We start from the raw sequence: 20,986 nt of genomic DNA, 5'->3' as shown, positions 1-20,986 counted from the left end.
GACAGGCGAGATGGGCACTATTCTTTTCAAGATTCAACTTCCATATTACGTACCGGCCGGGATCAAAGAACACTAAGCCAGATGCGTTATCACGGATGTACGAAGACGCCAAGGAGACCCCAGTACCTGACACCATCCTATCCTCGGGTAACTTCTTGGTCCTTCAGTCGGACCTTCGTTCCAGGCTAATGGAGGCGTCCACAAACTTCTCTACCCCAGGCGGAGGGCCACTCCAGAACAAGGGGGGACTCCTATGGAGGGAAGATCGAATTGTGGTGCCGGAAGAAGCTCGAACCCTGGTCTTGGGGCATTGCCACGACCACCCAATGGCGGGGCACTTTGGCCCAGAAAAGACCCTGGAACTTCTCCGACGCTCATTCTGGTGGCCAGACATGGCTAAAGATTGTAAGGGCTATGTCAGGTCCTGTGTCACCTGCCAGAAGAACAAGCCCTCAAGAAACAAGGTTTGGGGTCTGCTGCGACCCTTACCTATTCCTGAACGGCCTTGGCAAAAGATCTCACTAGACTTTATAGTCGAGCTTCCGCCATCCCGAGACCACACGGCAATCCTGGTAGTCGTGGACCGCTTGTCCAAGATGGCCCACTTCATCCCGTTGAAGAAGACCCCCTCGGCGGCCGAGACCGCGCGAGTCTTCATTCGTGAGGTAGTCAGGTTGCATGGGGTCCCCGAAGACATTGTCTCGGACCGAGGGGTCCAGTTCACGTCCAGATTCTGGAGAGCACTGTGCAAAGCCCTGGACATCAAATTATCTCTCTCTTCTGCGTTCCACCCTCAAACTAACGGTCAAACCGAAAGGACCAATCAGACCTTAGAGCAATATTTGAGATGCTATACCTCATTTACTCAAGATGACTGGCTGCCACTTCTTCCTTTAGCGGAATTTGCGTATAACAACGCCCGCCACTCAGCAACAGGGCAGTCCCCGTTCTTCGCCAACTATGGCTTTCACCCAGTCTTCCTCCCGGATTTGGTGTCGGAATGCCCAGTACCAGCAACACGAGATGTGGTAACGTTCTTCGCTGCGAACAATGAGAAGCTTCAAGTGGCCATCAGTCGGGCCCAGGAAGACTACAGGAAAGCATTCAACAGGAAACGGAGAGGAGATCTGGTATTGCGGCCTGGGGAGAAGGTTTGGCTGGCGACGTCCAATCTAAAGATGCTTTGCCCATCGAAGAAATTGGGACCCAAATTTATAGGCCCCTTCTGCATTAAACGGATGGTTAACGAAGTAGCCTATGAACTCGCCCTCCCTGACACGCTCAAGATCCACCCGGTCTTTCATGTGTCCCTTCTGAAGCCTGTGGTCCCAGATGCCTTCCCTGACCGGGAATCTAGACCCCCGGAAGCGGTAACGGTCGAAGGAGAAGAAGAATTTGAGGTTGAAACAATCCTGAAGTGTCGAAGGAGGGGAGGCCAGACCCAATTCCTTATCAAATGGAAGGGCTATGGTCCTGAGGACAATTCTTGGGAACCAGCCCATAATGTCCATGCACCCAGACTTGTCCGGAGGTTCTTTCGCGATCACCCGTGGTGGAGAGATCGGATGGGCATCCGGAGGTTGCCCGTAGGGGGGGGGCAATGTCAGGGATCCCCTCGATCCCCGCCGCGTTGGTCCCGGCGCAGGCGCAGTATGCCGCCCGGCGCAGGGACTCGAGCACTGGTTCCGGGCCGGCCGCGGCGTTCGAGTTCGCGCATGCGCAGTAGAAGCCGCGGCCGCCCGCTGGGCACCAATGGCAGCGCAGGGCGGGATATTTAAACGACCCTGAGCTGTCATTCAGTGCCTTCTGGTCTTTCCTGCATTCTGAATCCTGTGAACCTGTACCCTGTAAGTTATTGACCCGGATTGAACCTGACCTTGCTGTTTTCGCCTGTTCTGACCCTTGCTTTGCCTGACCTCTCTCCTGAATGCCCCCTATTGGATTTGACCTGCTGTTGCTGACTTGGCGTGTGACCCGACCATTCTATGCCCGCTGCCTTGTACCTTGCCGCCCCCTCTGTTACCAACCCGGCCCGTCTGATCCTGCTCATCCATCCATCCATCCCGTGCAGTGGGGTCTTCTGACCTCCTCACATCAGACTCTTCCCCGTGGGAGCCCCTTGCGCATACTACTACCACTGACGGACGCACCCGGTAGTCACGACCTGGTCTCAGGGAGCTCCAAGTCCATCCCCACCATCAGGGGCCCTGGTGAACAAGCACCCTGGGACTTAGACTCCGTGCGCTGGGGACGCCTATTCAGTGGAGTGCTAGTAGTACCGCCGGGCGGTCCCTTACAACTGCTCAGAAACGAAGAAGACAATGATGATGCAGATCTTTCTAGACCTGCGAAGCCAGCAGTGGGACCCAGGAGGCCTAGGGAATCTATTCAAGGACAATGGACAACCCAGTGTGAAGAGGCCTTTGAACGGCTGAAAAAGAGTCTAACCACCGCTCCAATCCTGGCCTATGCAGACCCAACCAAGCCGTACGAATTGCATGTGGATGCAAGTAGAGATGGGTTAGGGGGAGTCCTCTATCAAGAACAGAAAGGATGCTTGCGACCTGTCGCCTATGTGAGTCGGGGTTTGGCGTCCGCTGAGAAGAACTACCCCACCCACAAGCTTGAATTCTTGGCCTTGAAGTGGGCAGTAGTGGACAAACTTCGAGATTACCTATATGGAGCAGAGTTCGTGATAAAAACAGATAATAACCCCCTCACATACATTCTCACTACAGCTAAGCTGGATGCTACTGGCCACAGGTGGTTAGCTGCCTTATCGGAGTTCACTTTCAGCCTCAGTTATCGGCCAGGGATTGGGAATAGGGATGCAGATGCCTTATCCCGAAGACCTCACTGTTCCAAGGATTCCCCAGAAGAGTGGACTCAGGTGCCCTCTGAAGGGGTACGAGCCTTATGCCAAGGAGTGGAACACCGAACAAGAGGTGGGTCCAGGGCAGAAGACATTGGGATTTCGGCATCTGGCGTTCCCAGGTGTTATTGCAATGTCACCCAGGTTGGGGGTGAAGGCCTGCCCAAGCTTTCCAGGAAGGATCTGCGAAGAGATCAGTTGGAAGACCCCCTCTGCGGCCTAGTATTGAAGGCTTTAGAAAGCAAAAGCCCTGATTTGCTTCTTACATCGTCAAGGGAGGCAAGGCGGCTACATCATGAGTGGGATCGGCTACAGTTACGCCACGGAGTGGTCTACCGAAGGGGCCCCTCTGATGATCCTGAAGAGAAATGGCAGCTATTTTTGCCTGAAAAACACAGAGAAACGGTGCTGACTGCTCTCCATGATGACCATGGCCATCTGGGACCAGAAAGAACCTTTTGTTTGGTAAGAGACCGCTTCTACTGGCCCTGCATGCGGACAGAAGTTGAAAGTTACTGTCACTCCTGCATCCGATGTATTCAGAGGAAGACTCTGCCTCAACGAGTTGCCCCAATGGGCCACCTTCAAAGTCAGGGACCCATGGAGTTGGTGTGCATTGACTTCCTGTGCCTGGAGTCGGATCAGAGTGGACAGGGAAATATCCTGGTAGTGACTGACCATTTTACCAGGTATGCCCAGGCTTTTCCTGCTAGAGATCAGTTAGCATCAACTGTGGCAAAGATTTTAGTAGAAAGGTTCTTTGTGCATTACGGACTACCACAACGTATCCACTCAGACCAAGGGAGAGATTTCGAGAGCAATCTCATCAAGAGACTCTTGAGTCTACTAGGCATCCAAAAGTCGAGGACTACTCCATACCATCCTCAGGGAGATCCTCAGCCAGAGAGATTCAATCGTACCCTCCTGAATATGCTCGGGACTTTGACTTCAGTGCAAAAGCAACACTGGAGTAAGCACGTAGCAGCCATCGTACATGCCTACAATAGCACTGCCAACGACGCTACAGGATACTCTCCTTACCGGCTGATGTTCGGCCGGGAAGCCCGACTGCCAGTAGACTTGGCTTTTGGAACCTCTGTAGACCATACCTCTGCAGCTTCCCATAGAGGATATGTGGACCGCCTAAGGAAAAGCCTGAAGATTGCTTATGAGAAGGCTCAAGCCACCTCAGACGCCAGGGGACAGAGAAACAAAGAGAACTTTGATCTCAGAGTGCGAGTACAGGACTTACAATCTGGAGACAGAGTCTTACTGAGAAATCTGGGCATCCCTGGAAAACACAAGTTGGCGGATAGGTGGCGATCAGAGCCCTATGTCATCTGCAAACAATTGCCTGGATTGCCAGTTTACCAGATTCGACCGGAAAAGGGTGTTGGCCCACTCAAAACCTGGCACCGCAACCACCTTTTGCCTTTGTCAGATGCAGTCCGTCTACCATCACAATCTGATGCACAGTCTACCCCCTCAACTTCTCAGAGGACTAGACCTGTGACCAGGTCTCAACCCACACCACCTCCTGCAGATGAAGAGGACAGTGAGAGTGAGGAGGTAGGGACAGATTTGCTGTGGCCATCTGACATTTTCGAACCCACCATTCCTTCTTTCACTGGAGTGACTGACGTAGTTCCTCTTAGGCCAGAGGCTCCTGAATTTGTGCCTCAGGCCCAACCTGCAGAAGACTTGCAAGAGCCTGAGCCTTCTCCACCCGAGTTAGAACCTGAAGACTGGTGGTCCATTGTTGATGAGGGAGAAGACGTGGAGGAAGCTGAACTGGGAGAGACAGAGAGCGTCGAGCAAGAAGCGAGGGTTGATGAGTCAGTAGTGTCAGAACCAACATCGGGAGAAACGCCAGAACCATTGCTAGAGCCCAGGGAACAGAGAGAGCGTAGAGTTATTCAACCCCCAAAAAGACTGACATATGATGTGTTGGGTGAAAACTCTGAAGAAGTAGTACATGCTTCTCAAAGGACTCTCGTGACGCCTGGTTCTCCTACAGCAGTTTCGGTAGAGAACAGCCCCAACTCACCCCCTGGCACATCTGGTTGGGCCATTCCCATTAGTGTGGCCTATGGGCAGGACAACCCTCACTTTGCTACATGGTGGGAGGTTCCTCTGCCAGATTCTTATGCAAGTGTGAATAATTTAATTTCCTGTGTGTACTAATTTGTTTTCTCCGCGTGTATATATCAAGCATGTACCAGGTCAAGGATTGTTACTGCCTTTGGAGGACCAAAGGTTCTTTGGTGGGGGGAGTGTGTAGCAGGAGATATTAATCCTGTCTCATGGCTGTGATCTGCTGACTGGCCTCTCCTGTGTAACCTGACACTTGCCCTGACACAGACAAAGCAGTGAGGGATTTCAGCCCCCCCTTTCTCCTCTCAGACTGTAAGAGAGAGAGAGCCAATTATGAGAGCCATTAAAGGAGCCAATGACAAGGACTCTTTCAAGCAGGAAGTGCAGCTGCAAAGCATTGTGGACGATGGAGTTTTGAACAGAAACGGCCTTATAGGCTAATATGGAGATAGAATTAAAAAAGAACCACGAAAGCCATCATGCTTAGAGAGAGCAGAGTGAAGGGGCCATCTTGGGTTTTCTCCTGAGGGAGAGGGAGATTGCATGTGGCAGGAGAGAGATTGGACCTGGCAAAGAAGTGCTGATGGGCAGTGCACTGCATGCTTGGTGATCTGCATCAGACAAAGGAACATCCAAACTGAGGGAAGTGGTCTACAGTACAGTGCCTACACTGACAGTGTGAAGTGCTCATCGTGAGGTGACCAGAGGAACCTGTCATTTCCAAGACGATCGTTTGGGCCTTTGTCACAGGATCTGGTGAGAGGGATTTCTCCCACTGTCAGATGACAGGAACATTGCACACATACAGAGACATCATACCTTGCTCATATTCACCAGGCACTGGGTTGTGTAGATGGCCCTGCTGAACAGACACCGTGTTCACTTTGCTATACAAATACTGCCACAGGATTACAATTACACTTTAAGTGTTTAAGGAGTTTAAGTGCACCAACGAAAGTGGCTAGCTGAAGATCCCAACATTCATCCAGTTACAAAGAGACTGAAGTTACTGGTGCCATACGTGCACGCGCATGCGTAGTCAGGCCTCTATATTGCATGGTGTGTGAGGGAATAGCTTTACCTTGAAAGTAGCTATTAAGCATCATTTGGGTACAGTGTTTTCCTATTGGGGTCATGGTGTCGGGGTTTAGAAGGGAGAAGTCTGACACAACAGGGAGTCATTCTTCTGCTCTCCTCCTGCTTGGACATCACGGGGCCAAATTTATGAAGAGGAGTTAAATCCACTTTGAGGTTGCCATTTAAGTGTTTGCCTCTGCTCTTGGGGTTATTCATGGTTGGAATCCCCTGAAAGCAGCCCGAGTGTAAAAGTGAGTTATATTGCTTTCCGTCACAGTATTTGTTGTTTTCTTGATTCTCCTAACATATACTGGTTGTTAATGTTTATTATTTCCCATAGAGGTCTACAGTAAAGCTGATCTCTGTGTTTTATTATAAAGTGTGTGCTTTTCATTGGTCCTTGCACTTACACTATTGCCAGGTGTGCCAGTGTGGGCTGAGACAGTTCTTGGGGTTGAAAGGAAGAGTGGCGGAGTGAACAAACTTAAGCAGCCCTTTCGGGGGTATCGCTACAAAAGTGTTAGCTGGAGTTTGGATTCAATTTGTTAGTGTATCTAAATGTGCTAGTCCATCTAACACTCACCTCCCCCCAGACTAACAATGCTGCTGTCCACATGTGCCCCCTGTGCTCCTTCATCCAGAGTGGGAGCACTGTAGTACAGGAGGTGTGTTACTGGCCAAAGCAGCAGGTGAAAACAGAGGGGAAAAAAGCCTAAAAAAAAGAAAACAAATGCAGCCGCCACTTCTAACAATTGGTATATGGAAATATATAAAAATTTTTATTTGGGGTTTAATACTGCTTTAAAGTTGACAATTCAGAGGTTGCACAAAGTCAGAAAAAAATAATTTCTTACAACTATGTACCCTCACCAGGCTCCCCCCAACTCCAAAAAAAAGTTTAAAAAATTATATATATATCACATACAAAGGTAAGACAACCCTCTCCGAACAGATGGTAAAAATTCATTTAAAATGACACGTCACTTGTATCTGAGAGATTTTCATATTAGGCAAACATATATTCTCTGAACAGGACGTGAACTTAGGTTCAAACCGGGGGCCCCATGAGTTGTCAGTCCGCTCCTGGTTCAAACATAAAAGGATTAAAGTAAAAAAAAAAAATACTATGTAGTGCCTCAACATCTGGCCCCAGCACAGCAAGGGTTAACTGATCATTCATGCTCCATGCACACGGGGCGTTTTGATAACGCTGGGAGCGTTAGCTGTGTAAAGTCATGTTAAAAATGTGAGTTTTTCAGCTTTTTTTTAGCATTTTTTTGTTTAGCGGAGTTTTGCTGCGCTTTGCAGTGTTTTCACGTGTTTTGCCACGTTTGCATTTTTTAGCTTTTTTACAAAAAAATATTTTTTTGGTCAAAAAAATCCAAAAACGCCAGTTTGTGGTGTTTTACCACATTTTACCGCGTTTTACTGTGTTTTTTAGCATTAGAGTGCTTTTACAGCTAAAAAACTCCTCTAGAACCCCACTAGTTCTGTTTTTTTTTCCAGCTAAAAAATGTCCCAGCCAAGAAACGTTGATTCCAGCCTATGTGTGCATGGACCCATAGGATAACATGCTGGGGAGTTTACTGGATGTAGAAAAAAAACGTCAAAAGCCAAAAAACAGCTGCTGTAAAAATGTCCAGTGTGCATGAGGACTTATTTATTTCAGGTACTTATATAGCACTGTCAGATTACACAGTGCTTAACACACATACATTGTACATTCACATCAGTCCCTAACCCTCAAGGGGTGAACAATCTAAGGTCCCTAACTTACATTCATACATACACAGGGGCAGATTGACCATTTGGAAACTTGGGCATTGCCTGAGGGCCTGGGGTCAGTAGGGGGCCCCATGGGATGCCCCTGGTACCTTTTTCATAGGCTTTTTTGAGTTTGGGCAAGGACACAAGGGCCCAATGATCCCCTATTGCCTGGGGGCCCCATGAGTTGTCAGTCCACCCCTGTACATACACATATTAGGGCCAATTTAGACAGGATCCAATTCACCTACCAGCATGTCTTTGGAAGGAAACCCATGCCAGCACAGGGAGAACATGCAAACTTCTATGCTGGAGGCGCCACGGTCAGGAATCAAACCCATAACCCATTTACTGCAACGCAGACGTGCTAACCACTAAGCCACTGTGCCGCCCACTTATGCCCTCTACACATGATAATAAAATTGTACGAACAATTGTGCGGAACCACTGATTGAACGTTTTTTTCTTCGTTGATGAGCAGGATGTTTTAATTGATAATGATATTGTGAACTGAAAAATCCGGTTGAACAACAATGAAAAATGTTGTTGTTTCGCATACGAACGACCGATTTTCTATGCGGTGGTATGACGGTCATATGAAAAAAATCTATCAAGCGCTATCACGCATGAGCGGAAACAGAAGATGACCCGGATGTTTATGTCCAAGGAATCTTCCTAAACACGAACTAAAAATCCAAATGTTAAAAGTAGATTGGCCTAATGAGAAAATGAAACCAGAATTCTGCAGATTATATTTTATGTATCACTATTTATGCGTATAGATAATGTAATAAACAATATTATACTCATTGCTGGTAATTGTTGTATATATCGATTGTTCTGGCTGGAAGGGCGTGGCTACAAGGTCACACGCACACCGCATCACTTCCACTTGTACGAAAGATGTCGTATTGTCCGACGAACGATTTTTTTAAATTGTTAATGTGGGCCACGAATTCGACCAATGAACAAACGCCTCTCGGTTGTCGGTTGACTGATCCGTCGATTTTCTAATCGTGTATTCCCACCTTTAGGCAGCTCATAGATGAGTCCTTCCCGCTGAGTGATTGTATTCTGATGGCCAGAAGGTGGTTATGCTCGCACTTTAAACAGAGCAATCCTCCTGGGTCAGCACACCGAAGGGGGAAGTAAAAAATGGTTTATTGGCGATCCTGGCTCCATCCAATCCCAAGCAGAACAGTAGCTAAATGGTTAGTACTTCCACCTGGCAATAGTAGGGTTGCTGGTTCAAATACCAACCATAGCACCACCTGCCTGGAGTTTGCATGTTCTCCCTGCGCCTGTGTGCATTTCCTCCCACACTCCAAAGACATGCTGGTAGGTTAATTGGCTCCTGTCTAAATTGTCCTAGTATATGAATATGAGTTAGGGACTTTAGATTGTTCACCCCTTGAGAGATAGGGACTGATGTGAATGTACAATATATGTAGAGCTCTGTTGGGCACCAGATTGTGGTGCTGCATTCCCCCAGGGAGCACGCACAAGTGGGGAGGACATTTATAAACAACCACCCGCCCCTGCACTGCTCCTGTCCAGCCATTTATATACAGTTGTGTCCAAAATTATTCAACCCCCACTGAAATTGAGTGTTTTGGCCAGTTTGACATTGCTTTTGATCATTCAGTCATCTTGCTTACATTTACATTAAAGAGGCACTTGTAGGTCAGACAAATATAACATAACAGTTATAATGAAATAACCACAAATGTCTTTTCTGTGCTCACAGCATTATCAGTTTTATTCAACCCCCAAGTGACATTCAATCTTAGTACTTAGTACAGCATCCTTTTACAGTTATAACAGCTTTTAAACGTGAAGCATAGCTTGACACAAGTGTCTTGCAGCGATCTACGGGTATCTTCGCCCATTCTTCATGGGCAAAGGCCTCCAGTTCAGTCACATTCTTAGGCTTGCGCACTGCAACTGCTTTCTTTAAGTCCCACCAGAGGTTCTCAATCGGATTTAAGTCTGGTGACTGCGATGGCCACTCCAAAATGTTCCAGCCTTTCCTCTGCAACCATGCTCTAGTGGACTTGGAGGTATGCTTGGGATCATTGTCCTGTTGAAAGGTCCAACGTCTCCCAAGCCTCAGGTGTGTGACGGACTGCATCACGTTTCCATCCAATATCTCCTGGTACTGAAGAGAATTCATGGTACCTTGCACACGCTGAAGCTTCCCTGTACCTGCAGAAGCAAAACAGCCCCAAAGCATGATTGACCCTCCACCATGCTTCACAGTAGGCAAGGTGTTCTTTTCATCATAGGCCTTGTTCTTCCTCCTCCAAACATAGCGTTGATCCATGGGCCCAAACAGTTCTAATTTTGTTTCATCAGTCCACAGAACACTATCCCACAACTTTTGTGGTTTGTCCACATGGCTTTTGGCATACTGCAGTCGACTCTTCTTATTCTTTGGAGACAGCAAGGGGGTACGCCTGGGAGTTCTGGCACGGAGGCCTTCATTACGCAGTGTGCGTCTTATTGTCTGGGCTGAAACTTCTGTACCCACATCTGACAAATCTTTTCTCAGTTCCTCAGCAGTCACACGGGGACTTCTCTCCACTCTACGCTTCAGGTAGCGCACAGCAGTCGAAGTCAGCATCTTCTTTCTGCCACGACCAGGTAGCGTTTCAACAGTGCCCTTTGCCTTGAATTTGCGAATGATGCTTCCTAAGGTGTCTCTTGGTATGTTTAACATCTTTGCAATCTTCTTATAGCCATTGCCCTTCCTGTGAAGAGAAATCACCTCTTCTCTTGTCTTCCTGGACCATTCTCTTGCCTTCACCATGTTTGTAACCACACCAGTAAATGTCTAGAAGGAGCTGAGTATCACAGTCATTTTAAAGCTGCCTAATTGGTGCTTATTATGCTTGATTGCTGCTCGGTGACATCCACAGGTGTTTTCAATACCTGATGGAAAGCACCTGTATGAACCTCTGTTCTTCAGAGTGGTAGTCTTTAAGGGGTTGAATAATTGTGGCAATGAAGAAACCACATAAGAACCATTTACTACTGTATTACATAAACAATTGATGTCATTTTAGTTGCATTTGGGTAGTTACAACGTCCTTGTAGGATTTGATTCTGAATACAATTCCAAATGTACACTATAGTCCCTAAACCCCTTTACAGCATTGGGGGTTGAATAATTTTGGACACAACTGTACATGGGCCGGATGGGAAGTGGTTAAAGGTAATGCACTAGGCCCGTGCGCCCTCTTTTTGTTTCTTCATATACAGTTCTTTTTGGATTTCCCTGGTCCATTGAAGGCAGCAAAGCTTGCATTCCTTCTATACTTCATGTGGGGATACATTGTGGAGTCCACTGTCCAGCGAAGGAGTTCAGGCATTCGGTTGCTTTTTTTCTTCCTAATGGGAATTGGTAGTACAGGTGGCCTGAATGGTAAGAATTGACCACTGGCCATCGCCGCCTGCACCAACTACTTTGATTTGCCTTTGATCCCAGGACATGGGCTGGGACACAGCATTGGCAGGACAAAGAAATAAGATGCGGGACTGTTCCTGCAAACCTGGGACAGTTGAAATGCATGCTACAATGACAAAAAGCAGCTTTTTAACCACCTCCCACCCGCCATATAATAAAATGAAGGTAGTTCTCTCCTTCTGGGAGGATGTCATATGATGTCCTCCCATTCTTACTGCGCATGCACGGCTCCGGGAGCGCACAGCGTGGCGATTGGCGGTGCGCTGTGTCCTTTGGACACAGCGGATCACCGATCCACGGAAAGAGCCGAAGATATTGGCTCGGTCATGTGATCAACTGTGTCCAATCACAGTTGATCACATGTAAACAGGGAAATGCCGGTTATCGGCATTTCTCTCCTCTCGAGCTGTCACACTGACAGAGGAGAGGAGAGCTGGTAATCGGCTTTCCGCGGAGCGGACATGTACACTGATCATCAGGGCACTGATGATCAGTGTAGCCCCAGCAGTGCCACCTGTCAGTGTCCATCAGTGCCTTGTGTCAGTGCTCATCAGTGCCTCATGCCAGTGCCCATCAGTGCCACATCAATGCCACATATCAGTGCCCATCTGAGCTGCCTTTCAGTGTCACCCATCAGTGCTAGTCAGTGCCACCTATCAATGCCCATCAGTGCCACCTATCAGTGCTGCCAATCAGTGCCACCTATCAGTGCCACCTATCAGTGCCAGTCAGTGCCGCCTATCAGTGCCAGTCAGTGCCGCCTATCAGTGCCGCCTATCAGTGCCATGTATCAGTGCTGCCTTTCAGTGCCCATCAGTGATGCCTGTCAATGCCCATCAGTGCCACCTACCAGTGCCTCCTCATCAGTGCCCATCAGTGCCACCTATCAGTGTCCATCAGTGCAGCCTATCAGTGCCCATCACTGCAGCCTCATTAGCACACATCAGTGAAGGAGAAAAATCACTTATTTACAAAATTTTATAACAAAAACTAAGAAAAAACTTTTTTTTTTCAAAATTTTTGGTGGTTTTTGGTTTGTTTAAGAAAAAATTAAAAACCCCAAGGTGATTAAATACCACCAAAAGAAAGCTCTGTCACAAACAAATGATAAAAATGTCATATGGGTACAGTGTTGCATGACCGCGCAATTGTCATTCAAAGTGCGACAGCGCTGCAAGCTGGAAATTGGCCTGGGCAGGAAGGGGGTGTAAGCGCCCTGTAGGTGAGGGGTTAGTTATCTAGCTGCTGTATACTGTGACAAGTAATGTCTTCATGTAGACTTGTAAAGTTCCTGATGGGTCTGCTTTAAACAGCACAGTTATGGTACATTCTTGAATACAACGATGGATTTCTACAAATTTTACATCTATAGCAAACAAATGGAGTTTTAACATAATTTCTAAATGTATAAATTCATTCAGTCCGCCTAAACTTGACGTGCACACTTTGATTTTTTTTTTGTTATTTCAGCACCGGCTAATGTATTGCCAACAAGCAGCTTGTTATGAAAGCCACACTAGACTCTGGAGCACCTTAGAGGCAAATTTAGGTTTTTGCATTGCAAGTCAGCCAGATACAGAAAATGTACGACAAGCCTAGTTTGTTTAGGAAACGAGAGAGCTTTGTAGCCACAAACTGTGATCAGGATACATTGCATGGTTCTCTGCCATTATTTCCCTGTGTCCCTGCTACAAAGACAACAACTTAGAAAACACCATAAATCCAAAGTTGTAGCAAAGGAGGCTCAAATATGAAAAGTTTATTTATCTGTTTATGGTGGTGGTGTTAAAGCAGACCTGTACTCAAATGTTAACGTAAAGTTGTGTTAAATCTCTTTCAGGAATAGATAAATAAAGATATGATCTAAAAATTAAAATACAATATATGACCAAAAAATGGACACCTGACCTTTGACATAAGTCTACTGAACATCCCGTTCCATAACATGGTGTTGTGTCCTCCTCCCTCCGCAGCTTATACTATTCTGGGAAGGCTTTCCACAAGAATATGGAGTGTATCTGTGGGAAATCATGCCCATTCAGCCAGAACATTTGTGAGGTCAGGTTCTGATTTTGGATGAGAAGACCTGACTCACGGTCGGCATCCTAATTGATTCCAAGGATGTTCAGTAGGGTTGAAGTCAGGCACTGATGTTGGATGAGAAGATCTGACTCGCTATTGGTGTTCCAAATCATCCCAAAGGTGGTCAGTAAGGCTCTTTTCAGGCCACTGGAGTTCCTCCACTATAAACTCATGAAACCATGTCTTTAGGGAGTTGGCTTTATGCACAGGGTCCAGTCATAGTGCAACAGAAATGGGCCTTCCCAAAATTTTTGCTGCAATATTGTAAGCATCTCTCTATCCATTCAGTCATATCCAACCCTTGGCAATTGCATGGACTGTCACTTGTAAGCAACTTTTTCCATGAATTCTCTTAGCAATTATTTTACAGGGTAGGTTGCCAGGTCTTTCCCCAACCCCTACCATGCAGGAGATCCCATGTGGCCAGGGATGAAACTAGGGCAATTTGGACAGGAGCCAATTAACCTACCAACATGTCTTTGGAGTGTGTAAGGAAACTGGAGTACCCAGAGGAAACCCATACAAGCACAGGGAGAATATGCAAACTCCATGCAGGAGGCACCATGGTTGGTAATTGAACCCATGACCCATTTACTGCATGGCAGATGTGCTAACCACTAAGCCACTGTGCCGCACATTGTAAGCATACAGTTGTATAAAATGTTTTTGTATGCTGTAGCATTATCAGTACTCTTCACTGGAAACAGATTAATTCACTAGTAATTTGTAGGGGGGTGTAAGGCAATGCTGGACTCAAAAAAACCATCAACCCTAGTCCAGCCAGGCAGAAGTGCTAACCATTTAGCCAATGTGCTGCCCTTTATATAGAGACATATGAGATGGGGTTATTAACCTATTGATGATTTCCTGCCCTACCTGTTTTCATTGTCAGAAGAGATTGGTGGGGCGTTCACAAGTGGTTCAGGTTATTTTATTGGGGACAGGTTTTGGGCATTGTGAAACTGCACATGTAAGTAATTCAATAATATAATCAAACCAAAAACACTGAGATTTGAAATATAGCGCCAAGTTCATACATCACTGAGCAAAGTCGCAAAATCGTTTTCAGTGTCTGATGATGAATTTCCCCACGGAAATATGTTGTTTTTTTATTATAGGCCTGTAATTCTTAGGAATAACTCACTGAAATCTGTACGAACAAGAGTAGTAAACATCCCGGATATGATAAAATTTGAAACACGAAATCATAAATTATAATTTAATAAATAATCATAAAAAATAATAATATAATAATAATACATTTAATTCAATAATATAATCAAACCAAAAACACTGAAATTTGAAATACAGAGGCAAATTCGCACATCGCTGAGCAAAGTCGCAAAACCGTTTTCAGTGACTGATGACGAATTTCCCCATAAATCATTATCACTCAATTCTGCAAGTGGTTCTGATTTACTATCGCTGTTTTAAAACCGCTTTTGACCTAAAGGGACGCTTTTTGGACGCCATGAACTTTTCTAAGTTTCCAGGCAGAAAGAACATTCAAAATGCAAGCAGGGCGCAGGACAAAGTAGTAGGGACAAAATGTATGTGAAATGCATTGAAATAGCAATGACAGCAAAAATGACATTTTTAAAAAAATTCAAATTTCTTGCCGGTTCCGGCGCCTGTACGTCCCGACGTCACAGGGACCGGAACACAGAAGCCGGATGCCGGCATCGACCGGAGGAGATGGACGGGGACGCTGCAGGGGACACATCGCGGGGGCGCAGGACAAGGTAAGTGCTGCAGGGACCCCCAGAGAACGCCGCATGGTAAGCCCGAGTGTAGCTCGGGAACACCGCTAAGGAGGTTAAAAGGTTTTTTAAAATTCTGATTACTGTTTGCTACTGACCCCCTTTCTCCAGCTTGAGCTGTTGTAATGGAATTTATGATGCTGTTCTTTGCGTCTGAAACTGACTTGTGAATTGTGGAGAAATTAGGGAGTTCTGTAAGAATCCCTCATATCTCCCCTCAGTTTGGGGTTCTGTAAGGAAAATCACATCAACTATGGAGAACTTACACCCGCAGTTTTCTCATGTTGAGACTTCCAAAATATAAAATATACAACACAAAAAATGGTGACAAAAGAATTGCAACCGTCTAGCACTGGCTCCAGAGGAGCTGCTGAATTGTTTTATGATTTCTCTGCACACCTCAGTCACCCAGCACTTTCTGACACACCTTGAGGTATTTAAAAATAAATTTGCTAGGCCAAGCCTAGCCTGAAAGAAGAGAGGATTAGCAAGTGTACTTATATAAACAATCAATAGGGCAATAACTTTACTATGAGAGATGCGGATACACCTGCAGTATTCTGACTAACAGTAATTAACAGAACTGAACTGCATTTACATAGCAAGAGTATATAGAGACAGATCTAACTTGCTACAACAGTCGGCATTTCGTGCCACTCTTCCAGTGAATGATGAAAAAAATGCTGGTCTGCAAAGTTAGGGCCCGGAAAGAAAGCACGACGGTTCCCAGCAGACAACAGGTTAACTTGTACAATCTTACTAGACCCAGGGCACCCTCTTCTGGGATCTTGACATGTGCTTTTATTCAGTTCAAGTCCTCAGATAATAATGAGAATTGCTGTGATCTCTCTCTTTTAACCCCATTGAGACAGTTCTTTTTTCTTCATTGCAAGCGGTGGGAGTGCTCTCTAGTACAATCAGATCACACCGGGCATCTAAATCACATCTCATACCCTTCCAGGGAGAAAGTTCCCAGTCACTGAGGCAAGGTTCTGTCCGATGAGATACTCTTGCGAAACATGTTGAGTAACTACAGAGTAACCACCAAGTGATTACCAATATCAACATCTGATTTATGTCTTTTGATACCCTTACCGAGATACGGTACTTTTGTGTCAATTTTAATAGTTTTTGATGAGTTTTGTAATCAGCATAGAATGCTCCACCCCCTATGGGGGTCTTGCATTCTTAGCGGAATAATACGTATGTAATTGCTATGCAATGGTCTACATTTCTAAAATAAAGTGATTTTAATGATATCGTTGTTTCAGTGCCTCTAAAGTCCGTAATAGGCCTTTTTAATTCTCTTTAGTTCATCCTACTGATAATGAGAATTGCTGTGATCTCTCTTTTTTAATCCTGCTGAGACAGTTCTTTCTTCATTGCAAGCGGTGGGAGTGCTCTCTAGTACAGTCAGATCACACCAGGCATCTAAATCACATCTCATACCCTTCCAGGGAGAAAGTTCCCAGTCACTGAGGCAAGGTTCTGTCCGATGAGATACTCTTGCGAAACATGTTGAGTAACTACAGAGTAACCACCAAGTGATTACCAATATCAACATTTGATTTATGTCTTTTGATACCCTTACCGAGATACGGTACTTTTGTGTCAATTTTAATAGTTTTTGATGAGTTTTGTAATCAGCATAGAATGCTCCACCCCCTATGGGGGTCTTGCATTCTTAGCGGAATAATACGTATGTAATTGCTATGTAATGGTCTACATTTCTAAAATAAAGTGATTTTAATGATATCGTTGTTTCAGTGCCTCTAAAGTCCGTAATAGGCCTTTTTAATTCTCTTTAGTTCATCCTACTGATAATGAGAATTGCTGTGATCTCTCTTTTTTAATCCTGCTGAGACAGTTCTTTCTTCATTGCAAGCGGTGGGAGTGCTCTCTAGTACAGTCAGATCACACCAGGCATCTAAATCACATCTCATACCCTTCCAGGGAGAAAGTTCCCAGTCACTGAGGCAAGGTTCTGTCCGATGAGATACTCTCGCGAAACATGTTGAGTAACTACAGAGTAACTACCAAGTGATTACCAATATTGACATCTGATTTATGTCTTTTGATACCCTTACCGAGATACGGTACTTTTGTGTCAATTTTAATAGTTTTTGATGAGTTTTGTAATCAGCATAGAATGCTCCACCCCCTATGGGGGTCTTGCATTCATAGCGGGATAATATGTATGTAATTGCTATGTAATAGTCTACATTTCTACAATAAAGTGATTTTAAAGATATCTTTGTTTAAGTGCCTCTAAAGTCCGTAATTGGCCTTTTTAATTTTCTTTAGTTCATCCTACTAATAATGAGAATTGCTGTGATCTCTCTCTTTTAATCCTGCGGAGACAGTTCTTCTTTTTTCTTCATTGCAAGCGGTGGGAGTGCTCTCTAGTACAGTCAGATCACACCGGGCATCTTAATCACATCTCATACCCTTCCAGGGAGAAAGTTCCCAGTCTCTGAGGCAAGGTTCTGCCCGATGAGCAGGCTGTTTGCTTCTCTCACACCTTACCCAATTGTCATCAGCTATGGAAGACTTCAGTTCAGCCAGCAACCCAGATATTCCCAACACCTCCTTGCTTTATTACTGTCTCTTCTTTTCCTCTCCGCAACCTGCAAACACACCCCCCTTCCTTTGTTGCATCAGCCAATCACCGTCCAACAGGATCAATCCAGACCCAGCCAAGATGGCACCCCCTGCACTGCACTGAAGACACTCCATAGACAAACATTGCAAAGGGGTCTCCTTAAAGATGTCTACTGAACGTCTGTTTTAATAAATATTCAGTTTAAAACTGTCAACACTGTAGAGGAATACTACAGCAGCAACGCAGGAAGACATTCCACAGCAGTTATCAGCTACAGTCTAGGTTACACATGCCATCAAGGCAGTGTCAATATATATTAGTTAATTCACATAAACTGTATAGTGCGTTCATTACCATATAGTATTAACTTTATCCATATTATTGATTATTGCTTTATTAGGTACATAGGTAGAAATAAATTTACTTTGATTATCCTGCAGGTTTTAGCATGTTTGAATACTTCTACATTCTGGTTGGCATTAGCAACAAGGTTATAGAAGGAGTCAGTTTAGGAGATGGTTTGCCCATTGTTCTCCTAAGATTATGGCTGCGTGTTCATTTCCATGTGCAGTCACATTGCTTGGCACTAGTGTTGGCACAAGATGGCATATTTCAACGTGGCTATAATGCACTTCATTTTTGGGTGATCTTTAGTGTGTTCCTGAGTGCCTGAGATGACCATCCCATCCCACCCCATATCATTTGTTCCTACCCTGGTTGTTTCTGGCTCTCTTTCTTCATGTCTCAGTTGCTTGGATCCAGGCTAACATCCTGCTGTTGATCCTAGTTTGTCTTCTGACCCTCCTTCCACCTACTTTTTGGATACCACTGTGCCCTGCTGTTATTGGACCTTGGTGCCCTTACACTTTCTGACTGCCTACATTTACCTGCAGTTCACATCCTTGATTTACCACACACCAAATCTATCCTCACTTTCATAGACGCTGGAGAAATTGGAGATACTTTTGGAGATACCCAAAATTAAATGTGTATACCTGACTGCACACCAGTGCACAAAGCAAGGTCCATAAAGACATGGATGAGCGAGTTTGGGGTGGAGGAACTTGACTGGCCTGCACAGAGTCCTGACCTCAACCCCATAGAACACCTTTGGGATGAATTAGAGTAGAGAGTGCGAGCCAGGCCTTTTCGTCTGACCTCAGTTCCTGACCTCACAAATGCTCTTCTGGAATAATGGTCAAACCTTCCCATAGACACCCTCCTAAACCTTGTGGACAGCCTTCCCAGAAGAGTTGAATCTGTTATAGCTGAAAAGGGCGGGGCCAACTCAATATTGAACCCTACAGACTAAGACTGGGATGCCATTAAAGTTCATGTGCATGTAAAGGCAGGCCGACCAATACATTCGGCAATTTAATGTATATTGAATTCGGTTCAACTTGAATTTTAATCTCAACACTAATGATATGCTTATTTCAGGTGGCCATTGTAAGTAAAGCAGTGCTGCTATTTAGATTGCAAATAAACAATGATAGATAATATTGGGTTTGTTGACAAATGTAAGTGGAGCAGTGCTGCTGTTTAGATTGTAAATGAGCCTTGATGGATATTTGACAGACACAGGATACATTCACTGTAGCTCATGCAAACTAGTTTTTATGTTCAGCAAACAATCAAATTGGAGATTTGCATTGCACTCATTATGTTGACAATGTGATCGTCATTGTCATTTTGACCAATCAGTGTTGTTTACTTGAGCCTTTATTTATAACCAAGATAAGCCACCCTCATGTGTGTTGCTAAATCACACAACACTTTCCCAGCTAACATACGTGAGAAATGGCGAATCTCCTCAGTATTTTCTTCATTGTCATTCTATACAGTGAATTTATCTTGGGGACCACTCTAAATGCCTTCATCGTTGTAGCCCATTGTCTGGACTGGAGGAAAACCAAACACCTGCCAAGCAGTGACAAAATAGTCATGGCTCTCTGCAGTTCTAGATTTTTCTTGCAGTGGTGTATCGCATTCCTTAACTTCTTCCACAGCTTTTTCTCAGAGCTCTATTCAAGGACATATAGTAATGAGATTTCTCTAGTCGTGACAATTTTTCTTAGCTTGACCAGCCTTTGGATGGCCACTCTCCTTTCTGTGTTTTATAGCGTGAAAATTACAACTTACAATTTTCCAATATTTCTCTTTTTAAAAACGAGGATCTCCAAGCTAGTTCCATGGTTACTTTGGTTTTGCCTACTGGCCTCTCTGGCCTCCAGCCTCCCGCTTGGCTTTTACGTGTTCTCTCTGAGCTACAAAAACTCCACTGTGAACAACTCCACGCAGGAAATTGTTATAAGGTCCAGAAACTTCGACAACCAGTCTCTCATACATACCACCTGTTCCTCCGTGCCTTTTGCGATCTTTAGTGTTGCCGTCTGGCTTCTGATACAGTCTCTTTGGAGACACACAAGGCAGATGCAAAACAGTGGGAGCTCTTTTCGGAGTCCAAACTTGGACACTCACTTAGGAGTTGTGAAAAGTTTAATTGTCTTTTTCTTCTTGTATATTGCTTATTTTTTATGCGTGAATCTCTCCTTATTTGGATTGCTGTCCCTTGATTCTCCATGGATAATTCTTGTCTCTATCCTTATGTCAGCTTACCCCTTCCTGCATTCGGCTATCTTGATTTTTACCAGCAACAAACTGAGAAAGACTTTCCTAGATGTAGCTCATACTTTGGTGCCACAAAGATTGTTTTCTACAGATCCTGATGAATCCAATTAAATATAAAGCAAGCTTAGCCAAAGAGGACTGTGGTAGCTGTGGAGTGGACATGAGCATGGCAATACTTACATATAACATATGTAGCCAGGTGCTGGGCTACAACAACACGGAGAAGGAGACAGTGCTCTTTGTTTCTTTACCCTCAACTGAGATGCTGGATGCCATGCTGCACTATCCCCTCCAACCAGCAGGCAGAGAGCTATAACCAGGAAGCCTATGGACTCCTATGCAGGGTGCTGAGAATCATAGGAGTTGTAGTTTGAGACATCAGCCATAGGATAGGGCCAATGGACCCTTTACAGTTCCCAGATGGCACTAAAGGAAAGGGGCTGTGGCGAGAGGTCTTTTACTGTACTGCATGAGAAACCTCTTTTTAGCACTGTGGCAACCGATGAGAGCTCATCTATCTGCATGCTGATACCCTGAGGCCTGGGAGCAGAGACACCTGAGGCCTGGGAGCAGAGACACCTGAGGCCTGGGAGCAGAGACACCTGAGGCCTGGGAGCAGAGACACCTGAGGCCTGGGA

At 45.4% G+C, this 20,986-nt stretch overlaps 1 protein-coding gene across 1 annotated transcript; it reads left to right on the top strand.

Moving 5' to 3' along the window:
* The first annotated feature begins 19,517 nt into the window (after positions 1-19,517).
* Positions 19,518-20,459, top strand: LOC149437079 (taste receptor type 2 member 40-like). The gene has a single exon (XM_089661158.1). It carries the CDS (start codon positions 19,518-19,520, stop codon positions 20,457-20,459), a length of 942 nt encoding a protein of 313 aa, XP_089517284.1.
* Positions 20,460-20,986: the final 527 nt, after the last annotated feature.

Source organism: Staurois parvus, unplaced genomic scaffold (assembly GCF_062004578.1).
Source record: "Staurois parvus isolate SC_StPar_1 unplaced genomic scaffold, SC_StPar_1.0 ptg001317l, whole genome shotgun sequence".
Taxonomy (NCBI): Eukaryota; Metazoa; Chordata; class Amphibia; order Anura; family Ranidae; genus Staurois; species Staurois parvus.
This window is presented reverse-complemented; position numbering and strand designations above follow the sequence as displayed.